Source organism: Echeneis naucrates, chromosome 5 (assembly GCF_900963305.1).
Source record: "Echeneis naucrates chromosome 5, fEcheNa1.1, whole genome shotgun sequence".
Classification (NCBI taxonomy): Eukaryota; Metazoa; Chordata; class Actinopteri; order Carangiformes; family Echeneidae; genus Echeneis; species Echeneis naucrates.
In genome coordinates this window covers 14,193,196-14,218,682 of record NC_042515.1, presented here as the reverse complement: position 1 = coordinate 14,218,682, position 25,487 = coordinate 14,193,196, and the positions used below count along the sequence as shown (strand labels likewise).

Here is a 25,487-nt window from a genome sequence, read left to right as displayed (position 1 = left end):
ACTGTGCACTGGAGTATTTAAAAGTGTAATAAAAATGTAACTGCAACAATTAGGATGTAAATCCCTTAAGTGTGTTCATTTTGCTTCAGGTTTCATTTTGTGATTTTTGAATGGAAATCTGCCCAACTTCAGAAGGTCACAGTGGAATCTCACCAATGCGACTGTGAGCCAACATGTCTGTCACGGCGGCAGTGGGCGGCAGCTCATGTGGTTGGTGCTGAGGCTGGTAGTGAGGCTGATACAGAGGCTGGTACTGCGGTTTGTACTGTGGCTGAGGCTGAGCTTGGCTCTGCGGCTGTGGTTTGGCCTCTCCATGGGAGAGGGTCGAGGAGGCGGAGGAGGACGTGGAAGAGCCCTGAACGGAGCGGTTGATCCAAGAGTCTGGGCTCTGTAGGTTGGAATTAGCCGAAGGTGGGGGAGCGACCACCGCAGACTGCCTGCGCGCTGACGTCTCGTCTTCAGAGCCTGATGAAGAGTCTAAATAAGAGAATAAAGCATGAAGCTTTGGCCCCGTGCTCCCCTAGCTAAAGGTCTAATCTGTCTGACAAGGGTCTGGACAGGATGAGAGGACTGCCCATTTTCTTGTCCTACCTGGTGGCGTGCGGGCTTGAATAGGAGACTGGACATAAGTGGAGCGTCGTTTGGTTGGCATGGGAAGTGCCATTTTCTCCTCCTTATGTTTAGCCAGGGCAGCTTGTACTGCCTCAGTATGGATATCTGCATAAACAGAGAGCAACACACACTCAACACAATGTTGGGTTTTTAAATTGAGATATTTTTGCAAATTATGGTCTATGGGCCTTTTTTTCCCCCATAAAGAAAGAAAGATTTTAGCACTCCTAGATCGTGTGATTTCCTTTTACAAAATTTAAAACTTATTAAAGTAGTAGTGAAAATAAATGTTTCGTATGTGCTACTCGAGTATTGTTATTACTTTGGCTACTGAGCTGAAAATATTTTACTTCACTGTATCCCAACTGAAAGGACTCCATTCAAAGGACTATGGTCTAAAATAGATTATGGACAGTAGTCTGGGTTTCTGGAAACATCCCCACTCCCCCCCCCCAAAAAAAAGAAAAAAATTAAGCTGCCTTAATTAAGTTGAAAAGTTCAGACCTTTGACAATCTATTTAAAGTTAACTTTTCCTGAAGGTAAATGGAGTCAAAAAAAGATGGACAATTATGTCTCAGTCAATAATTTATTATGTCAATAAAAAACGCCATAGAGGGCGATTGTGTTTTCCCACTGAGGCCATGACAGGAACAGAGAGCAAAGCTGTGTAATAGCCCACACACTTGCCTATACACATGAACATACAAATGCACACCATAATAAACGCAGACATGCTTTCCCTTGATGACACCCACAGGCACATAAAAAAGAAATAATCATGTGAACAGTTGCGCAATCAGGCTGCATAACAAAACGTGGAACAAAAGCCCACTCACTGACGGATCTCATCTATTTACTCAGGAGATGTTATTTCCATTCAAACATCAAAACACTTAAATAAATCATCAAGCACAGCTCATTACACAGCAGCAGTGAGGACCATAATTACATAACCAGCACTCTGAACAGATTGCACCAGGATAAATCATCCTCCGTTGTAATGTGCCGTTGTACACCTTTACACAGGAGAGACAGACGGACCCCAAACACGTCTAAGAGCACAGATGATAAGCATCGTGGGGTTTGGTTTGCATTGGCTCCAATTCGCAGTAAGATTTACTGGCAGCTGAAGGACAAACAAGTATGATCTTTCCCGAACAGCTCTTCGGTTTGTTGTGGTTGTGAATTTGAATCGAAGGAATCATTTACAGAAGATACAAGTCAAACATAAAGGAGAGGAGCATCATGGATAAGAGCAGCAATAAAAGGAGGAAGCTCGGAAGGTCTGGATTTACTCTCAGAGCCAAGAAAATAATAAACACACTATATCTTGGTATCATCATCATCATCATTTTACAACAGCTTTTTTACCAGTTTCTCAGTCTGATGTTTGTTCAGGTCACTTTGATGAACCGAAAACTGAAATATATAATCACTTTGTGGAAGAACGGCAGTGAAATTGGTATGGACATTTACAGTTACCCAGAAGATGAGCGTCACAACTTTGGTGATTTTATTTTATTTTATTTTTTTTTAGGGATAAACATTGGCAACTATTTGATGGATTTTCCTGAAAGAGATTTGTCTCAGGATGAATTGTACTCAGTTGGTGACTCCTTGACATTTCATAACAATAATGTCAAATGAACAAATTCTGCTGTATTTTCTTGGAAATATTAATTTGCTGCACTATTAACATACAGGCTAACCTGCAAATTAAGCTGAGATGGAAATATTGTTCCTGCTAAACATAATCACATTAGTGTTATCATTGTAAGTAGGAAAGCACACTAACTCATTAACATTAAAATAATGTTTTAGAGAGGTTTTATGATTGTTCAATTGCTGTTTTCTAGTATCCAGTTATATGAACAAGGATGCGATACATCACAGAAACTGGATCACAATTGGACTCTCATTGAAGTTGTTGTCGCATTTATGCCAGTCAGTGATGCTGTGGCGTTATAATTTTTCCTGTATGTGTGAAATCTCAGTTTACTTCCTTAAAGTTACAGCTGGCACTTATTGGGACATAAAGCCAATGGTGAATCAACAACAGACAGATTTTAGACACTTAACTGATAATGACAAGTTCAACAAAGTAGCCTGGGTGAAATGTGCAGTATTAGTACCGTTTTATGGCACTTGTTACATACATTATATACAAACATGCTAAATAAAGCAAACAAAACATCTTCCCTTGAAATTGCTTCGCTCCAGGCCGTTACTTTCAAGCCATCAGTCTTACAAAACTCTAATACTGCACTGTGAGAGCCCAAGACAATGCTTCACTATGTCCCCTCAGCACATTTCAGCATGGCCCCTAATTCCTCATTTCTTTCTGATATAATGCTGCTGTAATGCTCTGTGTGTTCCCTCCCAGCAGATAAAAGATACTACTGCTGGTCAGATTTTTAATATAACACAAACGCCTTTGGACAAACCTCAAACCAGTTTAATGGTCTGACTGTAGTCGTCCTGGTATCACTCAGGCTGAAGTGTGAGGGGGTTTCATATGAGAGGAAAGAATTGCTTAACAGAGAATTAAGAAACAACACACAAAGGCTGCTGGCTAATCTTCGGGGGGACTTTTACAGTCTGCACCCCAGTTAACAGACGCACCAGTATCCTACTCTTTCACCCCTACTCCTCGCCTCCGTTTTTTTCTTAACCTCGGCAGCGTCAGGTTTTCCCTCTCGATCAGTATTCCTCTGTTCTCCACACAGCCTCCTCACACATAGCCAGGCACTGACATCACTCTGCTTTCACAGAGTGGGGGTCCTCACCAAGGAGCTCCCCAGCTGCAATGCTGCAGTGCCAGCAGCCTCTCTCAGACACACAAACACAAACACACTTTTTTAATTGATCCCTTTGAAACAGCTTAGTGTGTCTGATCTGAAGAACAGACTGAAGCTGCTGTAGAATCAATGGAACATTGCAAAAGTATAAAAGGAAACTATATATCCTCAAGACACACAGATGTTTGACATTTTGGGGGAAACTGGGGCTGAATTATATCAGGGGTGCTTTTCTTTTACTTGTATAAACTCTTGCTGACCTGATCTGTAGCGGTCATCCCTGGTTCCCCCACCACGGTGTGTCCTGCGAGAGCGGCGTTCACGGTACCTGGATGAGCTGGAGGGGGGAGGAGCATGGTTGGAGGAGGAACTGGGAGCGGGAGGCTGCACATCATTTTGAGGAGGCGGCTCCACTGTCAAAAAATGCAACACAGATGCGTTCAGAAATAAACATTGGAGGAGTAGTATCTCGCTTGTCAAATGGTGTAATGTCAGTCCCAACAGCTGCCACATGATCATCATGAAAATATCTGTTAGACCTAAAGAAGACAGATCTTCATGCAACTTTTGGCTTTTACTGGGTTCAATGGAAAAAACAGGATGATTTGAATGACTTCTTGTCTAAAACATACTTAAATTATTTTAATTTAGCCTTGCTTTATTATTTTATTTATAATTTAGCTGTTTTTCTGTCATATTGCATATTTATTTTACACAGCAGGGAATAAAGAAAATTTTATATCACAGTGGCATTTTTTCATTTTGGATGTTCTTGTACCTTGATTAACTTGTTCTTTGTGAAGCTGACACTTAAGAAATATAAATATCTAACAACAAGAAATACATATTTAGGTAATGTTGATTGATATTGCCGTTAAATGAGGGTCAAAATGTGTTAATATGTTCACAATTATAATGATTATGATTAATTATATGTGATGCCTTTGGGTAATAATTCAAAACATGCAAACCAGCCCCCTCTAAAAAAGCACACAAAATACTTACCATAGCAATAAATGAAGCAGAAGGGCTCTTTAAAAATAAGAAAGAATTTAAAATCATCCGTTTACTAATCCATCAGATTAGTAAACAGATTTACCACAAGTGGGCAGCAGTGAACATAATCAGGTCCTATGTGTGTTGCTAGTGTCAGACAGCCATTTACAGAACTACATGACAGTTATTGTAAAAAAGACTGACACAGATGTGACTACAGGTTTCAGGTGGAATCGCAAAAATCAGACACTGAAAATCAGTGTGTATAATCATTGAAGATCTTGGATGCACAGTTGATGGGTTTTACCTGGACTGTGGATGAAGTAGGGAGCAAGGAGTTTGGTCCTTTTCTTCTCGTAGCCCTTCTGTGTAATGTCACCTGAAAAACAAAGATAATTTCACTTTTTACATACAGGCACAATAAAACAAAGATGTTAATGTACAGACAAATTCTAACTTAAGATTTCACAGACACATCTTCAACTTAAGATTGCTGGGCTTAAATGAAAGTTCCTAACATGCCACTTAAATGAACACTGTCTTTCTTGCTGATGAAACAAATATCAACATCGGTGAGCTCATATCCTAAAGTATCATGAACCAAATGGCTCGTTCAGCTATTGTCTAATTTATTGTTTGATGATAGGCCTTAACTTTTCTACCCTCTCCTGTCGAACCATAGTCAATGACCACCTGTTGAATTTGTGAGAGAAAGAGCAACAGAGAGGTAAAAAATAGCAAAAGTGAAGATGGAAACACAGATGGACGCAAGCAGTGTTGCAGTGATCTCCAGAGATAGCTGAAGGCGTCAAAGATGTGGCTTATTTCCAGCCCCAACTAAGACATGAAGGGAAAAACAAAGCTGGACTAAATTTGGAACATTATGGAAGCGTGGGCTGGAGACGGGATGATTCAGACACAAACGAAAGAAAGCAGAGAGGCGTGAAAGCTGAGGATGAGAGAGGTGGGAGACACACAGATAAAAAAGGGAATGACGAGCGCACAAGTGAGGAGGAGACAAAGATGAGGAGAGGGAGTCGTGACAGAGGAGTGGAACAGTGCAGCAGGAGGCGATCGTGGGAGGAATCCCGAGTCTCAAGCTAGAGGTGTGCAAAGCACCCCCCTTCCTGTCCCCCCACCCCTGCTGACAGTCCATCTGCATCATCTTGCACTCCACCAGACCCAACACGGGCTGACTGAGCTGCTGGCCCTGAAGCGATCCAGCAACCCTGCCAAACTCCTCTGTGAGGAAAGCTGTCAGATTTGCAGACACATACTAAAAATCCATCTGGCGAGACTGCACTTTTCTAGTAACTGTCTTAAACAATAATGATTCATTCAGGATGTCTATTAATTGCTGCTCCGGCTGCTCCCAAACCTGGTTTTCATCGCAAAGTTGGTCCTTGTGACTCTGTGACGTCCACAGGGTTAATAATCCTGCCTGTATGTGTGTAACAGCCCTGGATGTTTCTGCTCTGTGTAATATTGTCTGACATTTGATCCTGTTTTATGAGCAGCAGTGACTCTTGCGTAGTTATACCATCTCCCATGGCTCTGAGCTTTAATCCCTGATTAAAATTAGGCTGCTGAGATGCACAGCAGTGAAAGGCTCTATCATTCTGCTGCTGACGGTGTCTATCCCCAGCTACACCACAGAGGACAATCGGTATTAGACGAGGATTTCCTGCTACACCAACACACCTGCCAGGTACACAGCCTCACAGAGAACAGACCTGAGGTCAGTGGGAACGAAATTCAGCCACAATACCTAAAGGCAATTCTGCTCCATTAAAACTTTTGTCTTCCGTAACTTTAGCCAGTATTTCTACCAGTTATAACACGGTACTGTTATCACAGAACCGTTATTCAGAGTTATTCTGAATGGATGTGAAACAACAACGTGACAACAAAGTTTAAAACAGACAACAAATAAAGGCTATCACATACAGCGCTGCCAGCTGTAAGGTAGCTATCCTATTTGTAGTATCTATGATTCTGTGTTTCTCATGGGAATTTATTTTGACATTTTAGGTATAAACTTTATAAACAGTAAACACACACACACACACACACAATCAAAACCAAAGTAAGTACACACAAAATGTGAATGATAATTGCTCCATGTACAGTCTTGTTTTTTCTCTGAGTATGTTTGTCTAACCTCCTGATATTTATGAAGAACTTGGAGCAGCTGATCACTTGTGTTTCCTTCCCTAACATAACTATTTTTTTAGCTCTGTATTTCCATTTATCAGCAACTTTGTGAGTACAGATTTATTGCTACTAATAAAAATGATAAATCTAAATCTAAACTTTTTATCGTGGATAATCTACAGGAGTTGAACCTTAACAACATGAGATAGAAAAAAACTACAACTGATAACTGTAATCACAACATTTTTCGGACTGAGTTTTAGTTTGAGAACTTTGTAAACCAATAAGAATATATTATCATGCTGCTTTGATGTGAGGCCACAGAGGGACCGTACACAGATCCAGTTGTACATTGAACCACTGGCTGTTTACTTTGGACTCTTTTCTTGAATTACATCACCGTCGCAGGTCTTCAGCACAGCCAACAGAAAAACTACGTTTCAATCTATGCAGTCAAACCAGCACACTGCTGACACATTACAGACGAGCAGACAAAATGAGAGCACTCGCGTTTGAAGGGTATCGCCTGAAAACCCACTCCAACACAATATCTACTCAGGGACTGGAGCTCTTTTTCTCCCAAGGAAAAACTGGAAGAAATGCAAACACGTCCATAAGTAATGCATGAACGGTAGAGTTGGCCTCACTCAGTCACATGATTTATTTTTAGCTCATGTGAACAGGCAGTTTCTCTGCAGATAGAGAAATACACAGAGAGAGAGAGGGAGCAGTAGAAATGGGAGTCAGAGATGGGGGATGGGTGGGCAGAGCATTAAATGAATCTCAAAGTAATCATTCCTCCATCTGGATGATTTGAAATTCATCTGTTTTCATTTTGTGCTTGTATCATTAGATGCAGGCCCCAGTGGTGGGAGCTAAAGAGTTAAACCTCCCAACAGGTGTACAGATATGCTGCAGGAAATGAAATGTGGCAAAAATATTAGAAAACAGAGAGAACTCCTTCTAATATGTTAGGCTTTTTTGTTTTTTTTTTGCATTATGTGCTTTTCGTTTATGAGTCATGAGGCATGAGCCTTATCTTCTCTACTAAAAGTATCTGACGAAGAAAGAAAACATTTTTTCTGATATGCTTAAAATCTCAGACGAGAGTCTGTTCATGGGTTAGACTCTAATAAACAAAGACATCTGCTTAAAAAGCGAAACACAGCTCTGATGAAGTGATGAGGGCCCCACTTGTTAACCCACTTCCTCACACTGACCCAGTCATGTCTGTCCTGATGTGGACTTCACAATCATGTCAGTGAGAACCACGGTTCCTCAGTTATCGTGACTCCACAGTTGCGCTGGTGTGATACGACCCCCCCCCCCAAACATACGTTCTCTTTTTCCACTAGAAAGAGAAACATCAAAGCTGTGTCTTTTCCACAGCCTCACCGACGCTCACGCTTGCTGGCCTCTGATTATTTGAATTGCAGCGAGCCTGCTCTCTCCGTCTTCCCCACAGGCACTCCATCTGAATAGTAATTAGCCACTGACCTCTGTTCTCCTTCCCTGCTTTTTCCTTCCTTCTCATCACGGCTCACCCAGTTGCTTTCTCGTGAAAACAATTTAGACACATGCCAACACCCGCTTAATGAAAATTATACGCAGGGGCTTCCAGCTGTTATCTCGAAGAAAACAGAAAATTTCAACAAGGTCTGACGATAAGACTGGAATGCCGCTGCCTAGAACAGACAACATTAAGATCCAAATTGAATTCTTCTGAACATAAAATAACGCGTCATTTAAAATCTAGACAGGATGAAATACTGAGGGTGACATATGGACTGCTCTCTTTGGGATTGTGCCCTCTCTACATTTGTTGATATGAAGTCATGTGTGTTATTTGGGGCTGGAGTGGGGCTTGTTTGTCTGCCAAATCAGCCTTCCTGAGGCCAAAGCAACCAGCAAATTTTATTTGTGGAACAAACATCCTACTGAAACCTCCCAGCGACCTCTTCTTACCGACAGGCCTCGCATCCCGCCCCGGCCAAAACACCACCCACACACTCTTTACACACACACAGGGAGCATGATGTTAGGTCCTCCAGTGGTCAATCTTACATCCTTCTTACTTACTTCTTACTGACTGTCTCTATCCAGTTAGATTTTTTTTTGTTAAGAAAATGAAATATGTACCACCTTAAATTTTACTTTGAGCACAGTTCATTATTTAACATACAGTCCAAAGTGGTTCGAAAAACCAAAAACAAAAGTAGGCTTATATGCGGTCACAGGTATAGGTGGGATGAAAGGTGTGTCTCCATGCATGTATGTACATGTATATAACGAGCAAAAATGTCATTGTTGGCGCTGACAGCTCAGAGCACATGCCAACACAAGACTGAAAATGTGGACAGCTGTCGAGAATACGGCAGGTAACGCGTGGGGGACACTCACACTTAAACTAACAAATGGAGTTCTGTTAAAGTAGACCTTGGTGATTTTATTAAAGTAGCATTTTATTTAAGAGCTGAAAAAAATCGAAACTCTTTCTGACAAGATTATTTGCTGGATTCAGATAGCTCCATGTCCACATTTAGGTTAAAGTGTTTACACTATGAACTGAAGACAGTAAACCTGTATTAAGAGGTAGGAAGAGGGGGGCTTTAAAATGATGTAAGGGCTTAGGAAAAACACACACACACACACATATATTTTCTCTGTGAGCTGTAATTGATTCTCTCTCTCTCGTAGGCAGGGTGTGGCCAACTCAGAGAATGGAGGGAATCATGTTTCACTGTCATAACTCCGCACAGCCACAAAATCCAGTAACAGGGTTTACCGGAGCAAAGACGTGCAGCACATTAACTGAAGGTGTGACTCCCTTTCCCCCAACTTCTCTGCTCTTTGACTGAAAGGATAGGCTCGGGTGTGGCTCACACACACTAGCCTCTGCACTCACACAAACACACATGACACGGTACATTTCGCACACTTCAACGCTTAGCACCAAAGTTATTTCAAGTACTACATAACACTGAGACCATATGAGGTTGAAATTAATCATTTAAATTACAAGGTCAACACAGTTTTCTAAATTCAAGGTTCTGCAAGCAAGATTTTAAGTGATACTGTAGCAGTATTTTCTTTGTAAAGATATTGTGGAGTAATGGTTCCCTGAGCAGGAGACTAAGTCATACTGCCTGTGTTCTGTTCCCTGTTTGCCGGCGTGGAAACATTTCGATGTTTGATTCGCTGTTGCTAAACTATTACCCCCATCCCCCAACAACCACCGTCAACACGCAAGCTGATGCAGTGCATTCTGCAGCCCCCGAATGAAGGTGGCAGCTTTCAGGTGAGATTTTGCAGAATTAATTCACTGAGGACAGGTGGATGGCGATCCTTCAAAACCGCCAAAAGGTTTTTAAAGATGCTGAATGTCCGGATTAATTCAATTTCCACGTCACTTTATTCTACATGTTACATGTCAGTTTTCATTGGTGACCAGTTACATTGATTGATTTCTGTAAATTGAATAAATTACTAACTAATTATAACTTATTCTACTCAGATCAAATGTTGCTTATCAATTCAAATTTTTTTTTATCACATAAATCTATTGTCAGTTAAATGAGTTGAAAATAACTTTTGTGCCATACGTAGGGAAGTTCTCTGTATGTTCCTGGTATATTGTGGTAATAAGAATGGAGTGAGTTCACCCTGTTACAGTTCATCCTGGTACTGGGGTCAGTGGACGTGTGATGGCAGATGCGGTGAGGATAGACGTATTGCGGTGGCTTGTCTGTCATAGAAAATAACTTCAATCTATTTTGAATTGAGAACATTGTATTTAAATTGCTTGCTGAGCTGTGGGAACGCTGTCCCAATGCTAGACACCTAATTATATAGGTTTAGATAATTGGATTAATCCGGTGAACAACCTGTTCGATGACAGCATGCGTCGCTCGCCTGACTCTGCTTCAGTCTTGTCCCTGGAAATCTGGAATTAATGTGGCAAATAAGATGGACGGTACATAGATAACTGTATAATTAGTATTAAAAGAACTGGAGCCTTTAAAGGATGCAGCCACTGAAGGTGTGTTACATCAGTTTATGGGCATTTGACGAAAACAAGAAGAGTTATGGTTGACATCTATCAGTGCTATTTATTCAAAAGCAGTGAATTTTATGTCTGGTTTCTATTATTTGCATCTCTGAGTGAATTTCACTGTGACCAGTTCAGGAGGTGACAGATCCCATACCTGACTTATGGGATACTAAAACACTACACACACACTGGATGTTTCCTACAAATTCAGCCAAGAAAACCCCTGACTGGGTGGAAGAAACCTCATGTTTCCTCTGTAATGGTTTTAACAGCTTACAGGAATATTACATTGTGCTACTCCTCGTGTGTTTCTAAGATATTACTCACATATTGCTGCCCTAATCTGGAAAGGGTCTATGGAAAATTCAAAAAGTAAAAGTGTGTGTGTTAGCGGAAGGGTTGGTGGCAGGCCAACGGAGCACCACATGGGCCATGCCCATGTGGTGCTGCATGATGCAACGTGAAATGCAAAACAGTCATGATGATTCAGGCCAGTACCGCTCAATGCCAGCAGAAAAAACACACTTGGAAACATTTATGAATTAAAGGATGAGTTGCAATACATTTAGGAGGGCCAACAATTGTGCATTTGCTGCTGAACTCACCATTGAAATGACAGAGCATTAATGAGCCATAAATCTTATCAAACCCTGGACTGTAGGAATAGATTGTGAGCATTGATTCACTTATCCATATCTAAATATTAGGCCACTGAAAACCTGATTAAATTAAAGCTCTTCATTTTCACAGCACTGACAAGGAGGCAGTAACATGTTATCTACTGTTGGTAACTGACCAAAACATTCAGTACAATGCAACATTATGTTAGAGAGTAATATACTTCATCCAAGCTTTATATTGTTGTCTGTATGTCTCTCTCTCTCTCTCTCTCTATCTATCTATATTTAAATGTATATATGTGTGTGTGTGTGTGTGTTGTTTTTGTTTTAAAATTATTGGGAAGAACTTGGATTACATTGCACTTAGCAGAGTTCGATGCACGTGCTGCAGCCTCTCTGACTGCAGCTGCTTCACTTGGTACTTGTTCAATAATTGAACCGACTCTCCACCACCAACCGTCAGCCTCACTGCTGTATCGCTCAGATGTTGTTTTAAGGTAGAAACTGTAGAAATAAGAAAACAAGAACACCAAGCAAGGACGACTCCTCTTATGAAAGTATTTAGTGACAGACAACTTTAAAGCTGGAAGAGGTTTCCCATCTGCACTTCAGTGTGAGCTTGTTGAGCTACCAGACTGATGGTGTGCATCTGTGTGGAGGTGTGCGTTCGAGTTGCATTTAAATTATTCAGCCTTTTTTTGCACACAAAGCTCAAATGCATCCTCTGTGTTTATGTGTGTGTGGGTGTGTATGAATGGTGAAATCAGGCATATAAAGGTGTTATATAATGATACAATGATTCATTTCCAGAAACATGAATCCTGTGGTTGTGTTCCTGCGTGACATGGGTGCCAGAAGAGTCGCTCTTTTCATGGTGTAAAACCAAGTGTGTGGAGTCTGTGGCCTGGAGCGCTAGCCGGTAATCAGAGGACAGCTCTGATTACCGGCTTTTCAAAATATATCTCATGGCAGCTTCCTTTCTGTCCCTATGAACACCTGCACTAAAAAAGGCAAATGTAAGCACATTGAAGTACGTGCTGAAACACAGTCAGTGTGAAACCATCAGCTTTGGAAAATAAAGCTGACAATATTTTCTTTTTCTTAATGTCAGCGAAACAAACAAAACCAACAAGGGATCCACTCTATTATGACCAAGTATGGCCTGTGTAGTCAAAGTCCGGCTTATCTTCTTCCTCTGTGGTAGAGAGACCTCCGGATGTGGTTGAAAATCTATTAAAAATACATAAATGGCTTTCACCATGATGTATGATGTTTTTTTTACACTTATGATTTCATGCAAATTGACTGATGGTAATGTATAATGAACACTTCAATCCCTAGTTGTAAAAATCAAACCAAATCTGTGCTCACTTTTTAAATATTCCTCAGTCTTCAGTAGGAATCACACACCGGGTGGGAAAGTCATAATGCAAGAAATACAAGGGTGGTGCTGGTGACAGAAAAAGAAAAATACAAAAGGATAACACTGACCTTGTCCTTTGAAATGCGTCTTATTATTTTAGGGGAGGAGCACTAAAACAATATGACAGTGGGGAGAACATGAAAAGCGACAGATAGAGAAGGCAGAGGAAGAGATCCCCAGCAGCAGTCCTGGCCCAGTGTGACTCGTAGGCTAAATGAGCCGGGTGTGTTGCCCCCTGATGCTCTGTGACCTAAATTGAGAGACGCAGGCACGACTGTAATCTCTCATTTCTCTTTCTGAGTATGGAATAGGCTGCTGAGATGAAATCCTGTTGCATTGCAGACAGGCAGGCAGGATGAATGCCAGAGAGTAGGAAATCCACACATCCACGTCTGAGGTTGGACAGCTGCAATAAGGACCGGGACAGTAATCAAATGGACTACAGTCAGGAAGTGTCTGCTTTACTGGGCATGCGATGCGTATACAATGACCCAAATGGCATCCACCGTAGGATAGCAATACAAATGTATCCATGCTTATACGACACCAAAAAATCTATTCGACAACACTAACATCAAACCTCGAGTGACAGCAACATTTCAGTTACTTTGTCCAGACTCACACATCTCTGCACCTTGATGGACTACTACGTATTTGAGAAGTCACACTCATGTCCCCTCAGGATGAATTACTCCAAGAAGATTACACCTGCTGAACATCAGCATGTTACCAATCACTGTGATCCCGTTAGCATGCTGCCATGTACCTGAGATGACAGCTACATTACAAATTATTCCACGAAAACTTACATAAAACCAAACAAAAAAGTACTTCCTGATGTTTCAGAGTTGAGTGTAAAATATAGTAGTTACATCTGGCTAAATTAAATTCTGTGTACGACAGGAGAGCGTATTGCTCACACCAACACGTTATTCAACAATAACTAAAATCAGACATTTAAATTGATAGATATCAATGGGCTGTCCTTATTCTTTCTATCCATCTTCACTCTCTGCTTCCAGCACTTTTACAAACTCACACACAAACAAATACAGAACTGTGGACACTACAATGCCCTCCCAACCGCGCGCACACACACAGTCCAGAGCTGAGCAGCTTAAACTGTTGGTGATCGAACTGGACTGGAATTCAGAGCACTGAACCACAAGTCTTTGATCCCCTCAATGGCTTTCTTTGTATCTGTACAGTTAGAGGCGTTATAGGAAGTGGAGCTGCTCCTTTTACACTCTTTCTGCCTCTCTATCCATCTAACTCACTCACACTCACGCACGCACGCACATTTTCCTCTGTTCGTTGCTAAGGGAGCTCCATCTATGGGGATAACAATTGGGTGATTGTTGCCATGTAAAAGATATCCATGGGAAAGTTTCAGACCGACTGGGTGGCCAGCTGTTGCTCGCCATGTGCCATCAGGCTCGTATGTGCTGACTACTGTCCAACAGACGGCGAACGCACTTCATCACATTGTACGCTTTGGACGCAGGAGCAGGGCATCTGGGCAGCACCGAGCCTTTTTATTAGCACCAGAGTCGTCTCTGAGCTTGGGTTACATATAACAGAGCCACGATCCTCTGAGGGCAAGTCCTCAGCAGAGGGGCTGTCACTCTGTCTCCTTTCTACTAACTTACACTTCAACCATTACATACTAAAACCATCTCAAACTGTAAGAGGCTGTCAATTCTTAAATTCTGGTCAAGAGGCCAGTTTTGAATGCTCCTGTCAGAGTGTCTGAGCAGCCTTTTCAAAAGTGTAGTTTCAGCAAGTCTGGTCTTAAACAAGTGGAATGCAAATCAGACTGAGATCAGGTGATTAACTCTGTAGAGGATATTTCACGTATTCACCCTGGAAATATGCTTGAAATGGTTGTTTCAGAAATAAAATGCTCAGGATGTAAGCAGACATGTTTACTTGTCAATAATGAGTGAACATTTCAGTCAGAACAAGATACAAACTCCTGGTGAACCTCAAAAACAGACTGAGTGCTAGGACACTGCTATATGATGAAACAAAAGCCACAAAGCCACAACTATCCATCAAACATGCTGTTGGTTCAGGATCAGCCCTGTCTGCCAAGAGAACTGGTACAATGACATTTATTGATGATTCCACTGCTGGTGGAAGTTACATGGTGAATCCAGATATAGATGGGAAGAATGCAGGTTCACATTCATCAAATCCAACAAAACTTATTGGACAATATTTCATCATGCATCATACGAAAAGCATTTCAGAGTATATCATCGACTCAGCGAGTCCAGTCAATCACCTGATCTCAGTCCACTTGCTGGCGACCAGACTTGGCGCTACAGCAGGCTGCAGGCTGAATACTTCAGGCAGTCACTGAAGGTAATTAAGTTTCCCCAAAATATTCACTGAGATTGTTAGATTTGACTTTGTGTGTATCTATGAAGCTATTTTTGAACCCTGACAATTTGAGCACTAAGAGTGAAAAAGGCCACATCTAGTACGCAGTGTTTGCTATATTCATGTAAATTCAAATTGAAGCAGAGACTTGGCAATTAATGTTTAATCCATTATTCTAACAGCAACTGTATATCGGTCAAAGAATTCTTATCTAGATAACTAATTAAATCATTAGTTAAAAAATTGACAAAGATTAAATCATAATGGAAATGATTGTGAATATAATATACAGAGCATGACCTTTGAGCTCTAGTGAACGAATATGGTACATTTCAAACTGATTAGCCTTTGAAACCAATGACAAAGACTATACTGGTCTTGTTAACTGTCACAATGGATCTTTTATTGAGAGGGAATGACTTCAAGTTTTATGACCCAAAGCTTTGGCACTTACACTAAGCGGTGGAAATGAGTTGTGTTGTATTATTAAACAACAATCATCCTGTCATGTGTGCTATTAGTGTTTCCATTTCCATAATGTGCACTTGATTACACAATAATTTCCCATCATCCACTGTGTCTGACCCATGTTAAGTGAGTTGATTATACAGTGAACATCCCATCCTCCATTATCAACCCTCATTATCTTCTACTTCACTGTTAATTGCAATCTATTAATAACTAGAGCACATTCTCAACTCTACAGTATCTCAGGTTGTCACATGTACACTCAGTGATGTTGTATAAATTTGTAAAATAAAGGTGACGGTGTGGTGTAGAGAAGAGAAACACAGTGGACAACAGTTTTTCCCCCAAAAAAAACAAAAACCAAAAAACTGATAACAGATAAAAGGACAGTTCAAAGCAAGTCCCAAGCTTGGTTGTTTTCTCGGGCAACTAAAGTCAATTGAAACGAGAAAATCCCTGAGATGTGAGAAAATGTTCAGCACATGTCCTCTGGACATGTCCATTCAGGAAAAGCCAACACATCGGCTTTTCCTGAATGGACCAGCCAAATGTTTCTATTACTGTAAGACTCAAACAAGCTGAACGTGTGCACGGAGATGCTGGTTAATTATTCCTGTCTTCCCACACAGGCTGGACATTTCAGCGTGTGTGTCATTGGTGCAGGAGGGAGAGACTTCATCAGCGGCCCATACATCCCACTGCTCGCCTCCCCACATGAAACACAACGTTACTCATCTGTCCCCGGGCACCTGAGAGCTGCACAGCACCAATCAAGCTGCTGCACTGTGATTCACTGTATGAGGAGGAGAATTGCATAACAGAAAGCACCTTATTCTCCTTTTTTCAACAGTCAATATTACAAAAAAAAAATCTAACACACTCAGACTCAGCCAGCACTTCAGTGTTGGAGGGGCCACAGCATCATTTAGTGTTTACTGTCTTAGGCTGCACGCGCGCGCGCGCGCACACACACACACACACACACACACACACACACTAAACATGACCCATTTTCCTCTTCTGGAGAGCGTGTATCTGAGATGATAAGCCATTAGTGGCATCTATAAATACAGATAATGTGGATCAAAACTGAACAAATGTCACATTTATTAAGTGACATTTGTTCCCAGCTCGTGTCGGACCTATACAGAATAAAGGCCACAGCAGGAGCTGACCAAGAAATGACAGCTCGAAAAGCAGGTCAGTGTGTTTTTCGTCATTGCTGAAGTCGTGTCCGGATCCCCTGCAGCAGCTGCGGCTGCTTTTCACGGAAAAAAACACCGCACTTAACTTGGCGTTTGCAGCCACGACCTCCGGCCGGCTTCTGCGGGGACCTTACCTTCGGACAGCTCCAGATCCAGCTCCGCCAGCTGGTCCCTGACCTCTTTAGGCAGAGCCGACACATCTACGCCGCGGTCGGCCATCGTCGGAAGCACGGCAGCCTGCGGGATGATCGCGATATCTGGGATGACAGCAGGTAGAGTCCGGCATGAAGCGAAGGAGAAGATGTGGGGAGGGGGGGAGGGGGGAGGAAACAAACAAAATCAAGATGTTGTGGCGGCGGTGTTTACTCCATCTCCACAACTCCCCGACACCGCCATGACTGAGGAGATGGGAACAACTCGTCAGGGGAGTCTGTCAGTCACGTGACCGGGCTGACAGGACGGAGGGACGCGGCGGACTGTCTGCTCCCTCTGCTGTCGGCGCTTCACAGCTTCACACAGGCCTCTGACCAGAAAACAACCATCAGAAAAATAAGCTTTGTAAAGTCTGCGGGCAAATTCTTTCATCTAAAGTTCCTAAACTAACAGAAAACCTTTTGTGAGTGTTTGTTTTTTCTAAATTGATCATCTCTAAAGGTTTACAACAATTTATACTTCAGGGTTTTTTTTTTCCAGGGGGTGAGGTTTTTATCACAAACCTCAGACGTTTCCAACTTGCCTTTCCACCAGATATAAAACATCCATTCATCCATTTCAAGACCTGCTTCTGGTCATCTCATGGACAGTAGTTTGTTATTTATTATTGTTTTCTGTCTCAACCAGCTCCTGTGAGAAATAAATGAAAAGCACTGGGGGCAAAAAACAAAACCGATCTTAAATAAGCAATATACCTGAAGAGAGCAGAGGGTGACTGCAGTCCAGTGTTAAGCTTCCTTGTTTGTCTAGCACTGCAAGTCCAATTAAATACAAGTAGCCACATCATGCTAAAAATTTTGATTTAAAGGGTTCAGAAAATTAAATGATTTCTAGATTTCAATTTTAAATAGAGCTCAGATTTAAATATAATAGCAACACAATATAGGGATAAAGATTTAATGGGAATGCTGATGAGTTTGTTTATTAATTTATTTTATTATTTGCCCGAGACAACTTAGTTGAGACTATACACAAGTTATTTTTCCCATCTTGAGGCCTGAGTATTTGACAAACATCCCCATACAGATATCATCAAGACATATTTTTCATGTGGTTCAACTTCTGTTGAACACATAAAAGACATCTCTGTTTTTTAACAAAGAAAAAAAAAGGGGGGGGGCATATCCTCACATGATGGAAAGAAAGCCTAACATGCCCACAGAGAAAAATAAACATCTTGAAGCAGTGACATGTTATAAAAAACAAACAAACAATGAAACACAGTGATAAGGGGAAAAGCAATGATACTCTTGGAAGCATGATGCAGTATAAAACAATTTGCATCTCAAAACTTTTAATTCAAAAGAAGCACCTTGCACAAGTATGAAGTCTACTTCATAAAATAAGAGGGCTTTTCAAATGTTGGAAAGCACCCAGGTCTATGGCATCTGTAGTTTCCTACAGATGTGCAGTCATCACCAATGTCATTCATTCAAGAATAATCATCTTCACATTTTCTCTGCTCACCTTGTAGCTTCAGCTTTCAACTGAAATAGACCAAAGCCCTCTTGGAGGCTGGGCTACACGCGTCAGCTAAATACAATAACATTGATATTCAATAGAAAAATATATTGCACTACTCTTTCCTCAACTTAAATGCCAGAATAAAAGATTAAAAATCTGTTAGGGTTGATTATCATTTAAGAGCCATCTAAAGCTAACCGTTTAAAGGTCTGAGAATGGAGTTATTACATAAGAGCTGGACGCAAGGATTTTTGCATCAATAATTTGATGTAATAAAACAGATGTAAAGCAGATTACTAACCATTGACAGCATGATGAAGCACATAAAAAGAGTGGTATTCCTCATCCTTGAATAATCCATGCAGCCAGTAGGGTTTAATACATACATGAGTAATGTAATGGCACCCATTACAAACGGGTTAAAACTAAAGCTACAAACATCAGGCAGACATTCACAGGGTAAACTGTGTACACATCTAAAATTTGGTTTGGTATGCACTGGCTGACTAAACTGTTGTGTATTTAAGGATAATCAACTCAAAAACGAAACAGGCAGCAAACTAACAGACAAGGTGAAAAACAAACCGAAAAAAAAAAAGAACAAGTGAATCATCTTGCAGGCTGCGTTATACTGCAATAGGCTAGCCCTGTCACTCGCCATCTTTCACTGCATGAGCAAAATATCACGTGAACGGCCAGTATCAGGCATTAAAATCTTTCTTTCATGAACAATACAAGACATCTTACAGTAAAAATTGTCAGCGTGTGAAGCAACCACCTCATCACAGCCAGCGTGTGGGACAGAAATGGACTGAAGCTGCATTTTCTAGTGAAGCAAAAATAAACTGATGATTTTAACAGAGAGATTTTCATTCATACATTACATCCCAATCTCAATAGTTCTTCAGCTGTCAGAACTGAACAAGAAATTGCCCCAAACCCTGCAGAGTGAGTGTCCGACATGTTAATCATATTTACATACATAGAAAGTTTTTCTGGACAGGGAGCCTGCTGGGGGTGGAGGGCTGACGGAGGCACTGTGCCATGTCTGTGTGTGATTATCATTGGCTGTGAAGGGAGGAGAGTATCTTAGTCTCAGGGAAGAGGGGAGGGCTGATCCCTCTTTTCAAACATTTTGCACTAGTCCGGCCTCCAAATGCCACTCAAGTTCAATCTGACTACCTGCGTCAGCACATCATCTTGGAGCTGACTGTGACTGCGTCGCCATGACGACCCCTCCCGGCTGGCCCGATCCCATACCAGCCAAGACTGACATAGCAACAGCTTCTGCAGCGCGGACACTCATCCCGTTGATGGTGGCCCCGGGGCTCGGGGCAGAGGCGGGTGGTGATGGCCCGTGTTGGATGACTGCTGCTGGGGAGCTGATGGGTTCATTTGAAGTATCCCTGCAGGTTTCCTCTCCTCCTGCAGCTACAGACAGAGAAAGAAACATTCACCCTTAAGAGAGGTGAGCGAGTAAAAAGAACATATTAGAGGGATGAGATGACAGATGGATCCTAACAGAACAAATACATAGTGGTCGAAGCTCGTTGGCCAGTTTGTGACTAAGCATTTACCTAAGAAAGCTGCCTTCTTCTGCATAACAGTGACCGGGCAGTCTTTGTGGGCCAAAAGGAGTTGCTTCAGATGTGCCACCTCATTCCTTAGTAGAGTTACTTCATTCTGATTGCAATACAACACACACAGTGTACAATTCATTCTCAACATGCCCCTTCTTGTCATATCATCGTGGTGACTAGTCTGTGATTATGTTGAAATATTTGGGTGTACACCATGAAAACACTAAAGACTCACTGTTAATGAGACATTCATGTTGGCAAGATCCTCTGCTTTCTTTTCCAAAGAGTTAACCCACAGCTTTCGTTTCTGCCTGCAGCGCGAGGCGGCCGCTCTGTTTCTCTCCAGAAAACGCTGCCTCCTCTCATCAGGATCCATCTCTGAAGCTCGCCGCCGTCGACCCCCTGTTGGCTGGGCAGGGGACACCTGTGGAATGAGGAGTGGGTGAGGGTTATCCCCTCAATGTCAAGTTCATGTCCTGTGTGTGGGAACATTTCTTAACAGACATAAACATGCTGTAACATTACAATCAAGGATGTCATGTAGTATGTAGTAAATATTCATAGAGCCTTACTGATCTCAACACTGCGTCACAAGAGATTTTCAAATTAGTTCATATCTAATTTCTGCAAAATTAGCTACTTGAACACTGAAGTGTTGCGTAGAGCAAAAATGCTAATTTGAACACACAACAATTTCATGAGCACTTATATTAAATGCCATGCGAACAGATAAGTCATTTGCACATTTCCTGCTTGGTACTAGGCTTATGATCAACCCCAGTGAATGACAAAACGCAACTTGACAGGGATGCATTTAACTGTGCAAAGAATTGCCTTTAATTATCTGAGAAAATTATTTAAATTTATACAGCATGTCGATTACCTGTGGTTGAGCAGGTGATGGTGCATCTGAGTTTTGTGTGGGCTGCTGGCTCTGTTCCTGCCGCTGTGGGATGGCAGGAATGGATCCTGGCCCCCCACCAGCCCCATCCTGTGCCTGATGACTTAGAGCTGCCTTCAGTCGCTACAATAAAGCAGGGGCCCGTCACATAGGTCAATTAATATTAAGCTTACAAAAAAAAGCCAAAAATTAAGGTCTAATATTTTATCACATGAACTATATGAACAGAATGTAAGTGCAAAAGCAATTTTACATGTGATGCTTCTTGACATGAAGAGCCTGCTAATGAAACAAAGCAAAACAGACTCATCATCTTACCATCTTGGTCTCAGAATGCAGACTATACCCAGAGGGGGAAGAGGAGCCACTGCTGGCTCCACCAACTGGAGGTCCTGGTATCCCAGGGATGTTAGGCACTGTGTTCACTGTCCTCGCAAGCTCCATATTCCAACAAATAGCCATACAGAGAGAAAAAGGGACAAACAGAAGCAATATGGTGAAGTATAAATTCAATCTTTCAAGTATCCTTTGTTTTATACATCTGAGATGTTTTGAAAATTACTTACAGATATAACAGAGGTCATCTGCACAGGACTGGGCAGGAGAGGTACATTCTGCCCGTTAGGAAAGTGCCTCACCAATGGATAAGAATTTGTTGGCGAGCTGTTGACAAAACAAGATACTTGTAAACTAATGCTCCTGTATTCTGCAGCCATTAAAATACAGATTGAGGCATTTAATCTCTTCTGAAAGTACATCCTCAGCTTGTGCAAATGCCATGAAATTTGTGGGCAAAGTATAACTTCAAGAGAGACTAGTTTTATAGTGTAGAAAAGTAGGAGGGATTTTCTCAGGCACTACTTCAATAAATAGCAACAAGAAGAAACTGTTGTTTACCTTAGCTGTCTGTTGGAAGGTGGAGCTTGCGTGATTACAGATGTTGGAGAAGGTAGAGTTGGGTGTAGTGGGTCATTACTCAGGTGAAGAGGAAGAGAACCTGGACGCACAATGGTTGGTGTAGGTGCAGAGCTGGGCTTTGTGAGAATCTCCTGCTGACACATCAGGTAACTTTTCTGTTAACACACCACTGGTAAATTATTTTGTGTGCAGGAAAGGAGACATAATCATTAAAGCTGAGACATTTCTTGTTATTGTGCATTATTTGATACAATTTGAAATTCAGTCTAAACTAGTAAGCTGGCTACTTAAAAGCAGTTGTGCCGATGACTTATACCTTGCCCCTCACCCTTGAGTCTCTGCTGTTGTCTGACATGCTGGAAGAGGAATCTGGGCTTCCAGGAGGGGACGAATCAACTTGTAAAGGGCCCTCATCCTCGTCTTTGACTTCAGATGGTGTTTGTAAAGGTGCAGCCTAGCAGAAAAAAGAAAAAAAACAAAAGGTAACATAATTTCTATCTTGCAATTTAAGCGAAGACATTGCGCTATTGATCCTAAATCTTACTGGGTGTTTTGTCCTTTGCTCATCTTCCTGTGCTTTGCAAAACTCCTGTTCAAAAGAAGTGGCCAGCTCATTAAATAGCCCAACTTCCTCACAGTTCTTCAGGAAGCGGGTTGGTGTGGGGGTCTGGTCTGCAAAAAAGGAAAAGAAAAAACCATCTTAGTTATGAGGGCAAAGGGCGAGAGAGAAATATCCCAATACACAGCAAAGATGAAATCAGTACAGGAAACAATATGCACTATTGGCAATGGTAACGTCATTACCTGCAATGATAACAGAGTCTGTTCTGGCAGGACCAAATTTTAATGTCATTTCATGCTTGTGTTTGTGGACTGACAGGTGGTCTTCATTGGTGAATCTCTGCAAACAATAGCACAGCAGATAAGACAGATAAGACATATGATGAGGTCAGACATAAAAAGTAGGTTTTATATTGAAAGTATAAAGTGTGTGATCAGTGTGTCTACTGTACTGTTGACAAATCTTATTTGAAATGAATGATATAATCTGTTTTCTGTGCAGAATGTGCACAGTGAGACAAGGCACTGTAAAAGCAGTCTTGCTTGGGCCTGATTATTGCCCACTACTTAACTCTAATTTTCTCGTTAATGAATATCTTGAGAACTCATACCTGCCCACATCCGGGGGCAGTGCATACAAAAGGTCGATCATCCCCCATCTCAGATGAATGTTCTGCAAAAGACAGCAAAAATGGAGCAAAATGTTATTAACCTAATTTTTGAATGCATAGAGACTACCAACCCAAGTGAGACATCCTTCGTTTCAGTAGCTGATCTATTTGATTCATCACAGTCGGCATAACTGAAGTGATAACGTTTATCTAGAAGCAAGTGGGTGACCATCACATACATTCAATCAATTGTATCTTTCTAGTGGAACGATTGGCAGCATCGGACTCCCTGACATGAATGACATGCACCTGTTGAAAGACTACAATCTGTGTTTGCTCCATCAAATAAATTCGCTCGCGGGACACCAAAACACATCGGCACACAAAGCTTAGTGACAACTCATCGGGAGGTAAACAGGCCGACAATCTTCGGCCCGTTTGAATCGTTTGCTTTCTATTCTGTCGAGGATAATCGAGGGCTCCCGTTAGACGATGAAGCAGCAGAGGCTCAGCTAGCCAACCAAACAACCTGCCCTGCAGTGTCATCAAGTCAGCGGCGTTAGCGGGGGATCACTGCCGAGATGCTCCGGCTATGTAGCCAACTGGGTGGCTTAGGTTACCTACTTGAGGATAGGTTACCCTAAAGTGTCAGATCTTTGGCTAACTCGGACTTAATGCACGACGGGCCTCGCGTTAGCATTACCAAAATCCTAGCCAAAATATTTTGTTTCGGAAAACTGACAGTGGTGTCATTATAATGAGCGTGGTGGTTAACATACCGCAAGCTAATTACAGATAACCGATCGTCGGATACGCCTTACAAACCGAGTTTCAGTCTACCTGCTAGTCACAACATAGTTAGCTAAGCTAATGCTAGCCGAAGCTTGGTTAGCTTCCTTGTGGGTTCACACTAACAAGTCAAAGAGAACAGTTAGCAGCTAAATGTTAGCTCGCTGGTGCTAAAGAGGCTCTGCTCGTTAACTTAGCTACGGGTGTATTGCAACACCGGGAGCTTCGTCAATACTGACTGTGTTTATTCCGCAGAATATCAGATTTTGCACTAGATGGTCCTAAAGGCGCCCTGACCTACCCGACGTTACAGCAGCCTGTACACTCCCCGCTCCCTGCTCCGGACAGCGCTGCGCTGCTGCTGCTGCTGCTGCTGCTGCCCGTTGTTGACACTCTGACACTTCCATTAGTCAAACACCGCGAGAACTCCAGCGCTATTACGTAACAGAAACGATAACACGATGCAACGTCCCCCCCCCCCCCTAAAATATTTTATTATCAAATCTATTTTTATTTAATCTGAAAAACAGCAAACGCTGATTCGGAAAAGCTCAATAAATCAAACAGCTCTGAAATAAAATAGTTGATAGGGAAGACATGGAAAATAAAAACAAGAAAAAATAGCTTGCTTTTAAATCAAATCAAATCAAATCAGATTTATTCATACAGCGCCAAATCACAACAAAGTTAGGAGGGCGAGTTATCAAGGTACTTTACATATAGAGCAGGTTTAAACCAAACTCTTTTTATAGAATTACTTAAAGAGACCCAACAAATCCTTCCATGAGTAAGCACTTGGCAACATTGGCAAGTAAATAAAAATATATACAAGTACAGTATACAAGTACTCCACTTAGAAAGCAGAGACGACATTGACAACATAGTATTGACAATGGCGTAAAAAAAAAAAAAAAATTAACAACAAGAAAAAAACTAACATGGTTAAGGCCATTGTAACATGCAAACTGATAAGCAACACAATAATTTTGTAGGAAAGAGAGCCAAAAGAGAGATCGTGAATCATAACCATTAAATTAGAAAGCACATTATTTACACACTATATTGGTTTGGTGTTTTAATAGCCATTAATCCACCCATCTTCTACCGCTTTTCCGTTTTTCCGGGTCATCGGGGTTAGCCATCGACTATACTAATATTTAATAACTCTGACAACCTCATAACTCTCATTTATTCAACTTTAAAATGCCCTTAAGATAAAGAAGTAAAGAACTCTGCACTGGGGGATTTAACTACATATTTTATTAGGTAGTAGCTTGTTTACCACATGTATTTTTTCATTTGTTTCTTGTTATTGATGTCACAGGGACAATGACAGCAAAGGTTCCAGGCTGGATTTGAAGTCTAGCCACTGTGATAAGCACTAAATCTCAGCAGCGTAAATGCTACTCCAGGTGACCCATTGTCAGGGAAAGTCTTACTAATGATTCAAAGACCAATGTGCCTAGTGTCTGTCAGATTATTGCCAGTTGCCATTTAAAAAGATACATCAACAAATCCTTTGCAGGGTTGTGCAAAGACATGGCACTGCTCCTGTTTGCAAAAAGGAAAATGCAAGAGCCATATTGATACTTGTCAAGTTTCAGTAGTTTTACTTTAAAATTTTTGCAGTGCTCCTTTAATGATGCTGCTCCCACTTTACTTTACCCTCTTGAACATAAGTGCCTCAGAAGATTCTTGTGTACCCAGCGTAATGGCAAATAGTGGTGGTAAAATGAA

The 25,487-nt window shown here is 41.5% G+C and overlaps 2 protein-coding genes across 8 annotated transcripts in view; both read right to left on the bottom strand.

Annotated features, from left to right (window-relative positions):
* dip2bb (disco-interacting protein 2 homolog Bb) overlaps positions 1-17,107 on the bottom strand; it is a 34,765-nt gene extending 17,658 nt beyond the window's left edge. The window contains exons 1-6 of one of the 2 annotated variants that reach the window (XM_029501710.1): positions 16,848-17,107; positions 4,681-4,786; positions 3,672-3,826; positions 592-717; positions 284-477; positions 154-202 (exon numbers count right to left, since the gene is read on the bottom strand). In XM_029501710.1, the coding sequence (XP_029357570.1) occupies positions 154-202; positions 284-477; positions 592-717; positions 3,672-3,826; positions 4,681-4,786; positions 16,848-16,932 (715 nt within the window). In that variant the 5' untranslated portion in view covers positions 16,933-17,107. Of the gene's footprint in view, positions 1-153; positions 478-591; positions 718-3,671; positions 3,827-4,680; positions 4,787-16,847 lie in introns of both variants that reach the window. The other variant, XM_029501709.1, reaches the window with a different exon arrangement.
* Positions 17,108-17,868: 761 nt separating this feature from the next.
* On the bottom strand, positions 17,869-24,149 carry atf7b (activating transcription factor 7b). Of its 6 annotated transcripts, none has more exons than XM_029501922.1 (12): positions 24,052-24,149; positions 22,962-23,023; positions 22,594-22,690; positions 22,334-22,461; positions 22,106-22,243; positions 21,769-21,944; positions 21,438-21,534; positions 21,190-21,309; positions 20,854-20,994; positions 20,206-20,394; positions 19,968-20,073; positions 17,869-19,821 (listed from the first exon to the last, which is right to left on the bottom strand). In XM_029501922.1, exons 2-12 carry the CDS (start codon positions 23,007-23,009, stop codon positions 19,586-19,588), a joined length of 1,476 nt encoding a protein of 491 aa, XP_029357782.1. In that variant the 5' UTR covers positions 23,010-23,023; positions 24,052-24,149; the 3' UTR covers positions 17,869-19,585. The 6 variants fall into 6 exon arrangements, with proteins under 6 accessions (XP_029357782.1, XP_029357784.1, XP_029357785.1 ...); XM_029501924.1 differs by having other exon boundaries at positions 21,769-21,923; XM_029501925.1 differs by having other exon boundaries at positions 21,769-21,920.
* Positions 24,150-25,487: the final 1,338 nt, after the last annotated feature.

What these genes read in the sequence shown, in the direction of transcription:
- atf7b (XM_029501922.1), bottom strand. Translation starts at nt 23,009, where the DNA reads ATGGGGGATGATCGACCTTTTGTATGCACTGCCCCCGGATGTGGGCAG. An exon ending in AGATGACCTCTGTTATATCT is followed by an intron (nt 21,310 to 21,437) that starts GTAAGTAATTTT and finishes TGGAATATGGAG; the next exon opens with CTTGCGAGGACAGTGAACAC. An exon ending in GAAGAAGGCAGCTTTCTTAG is followed by an intron (nt 19,822 to 19,967) that starts GTAAATGCTTAG and finishes CTCTGTCTGTAG; the next exon opens with CTGCAGGAGGAGAGGAAACC.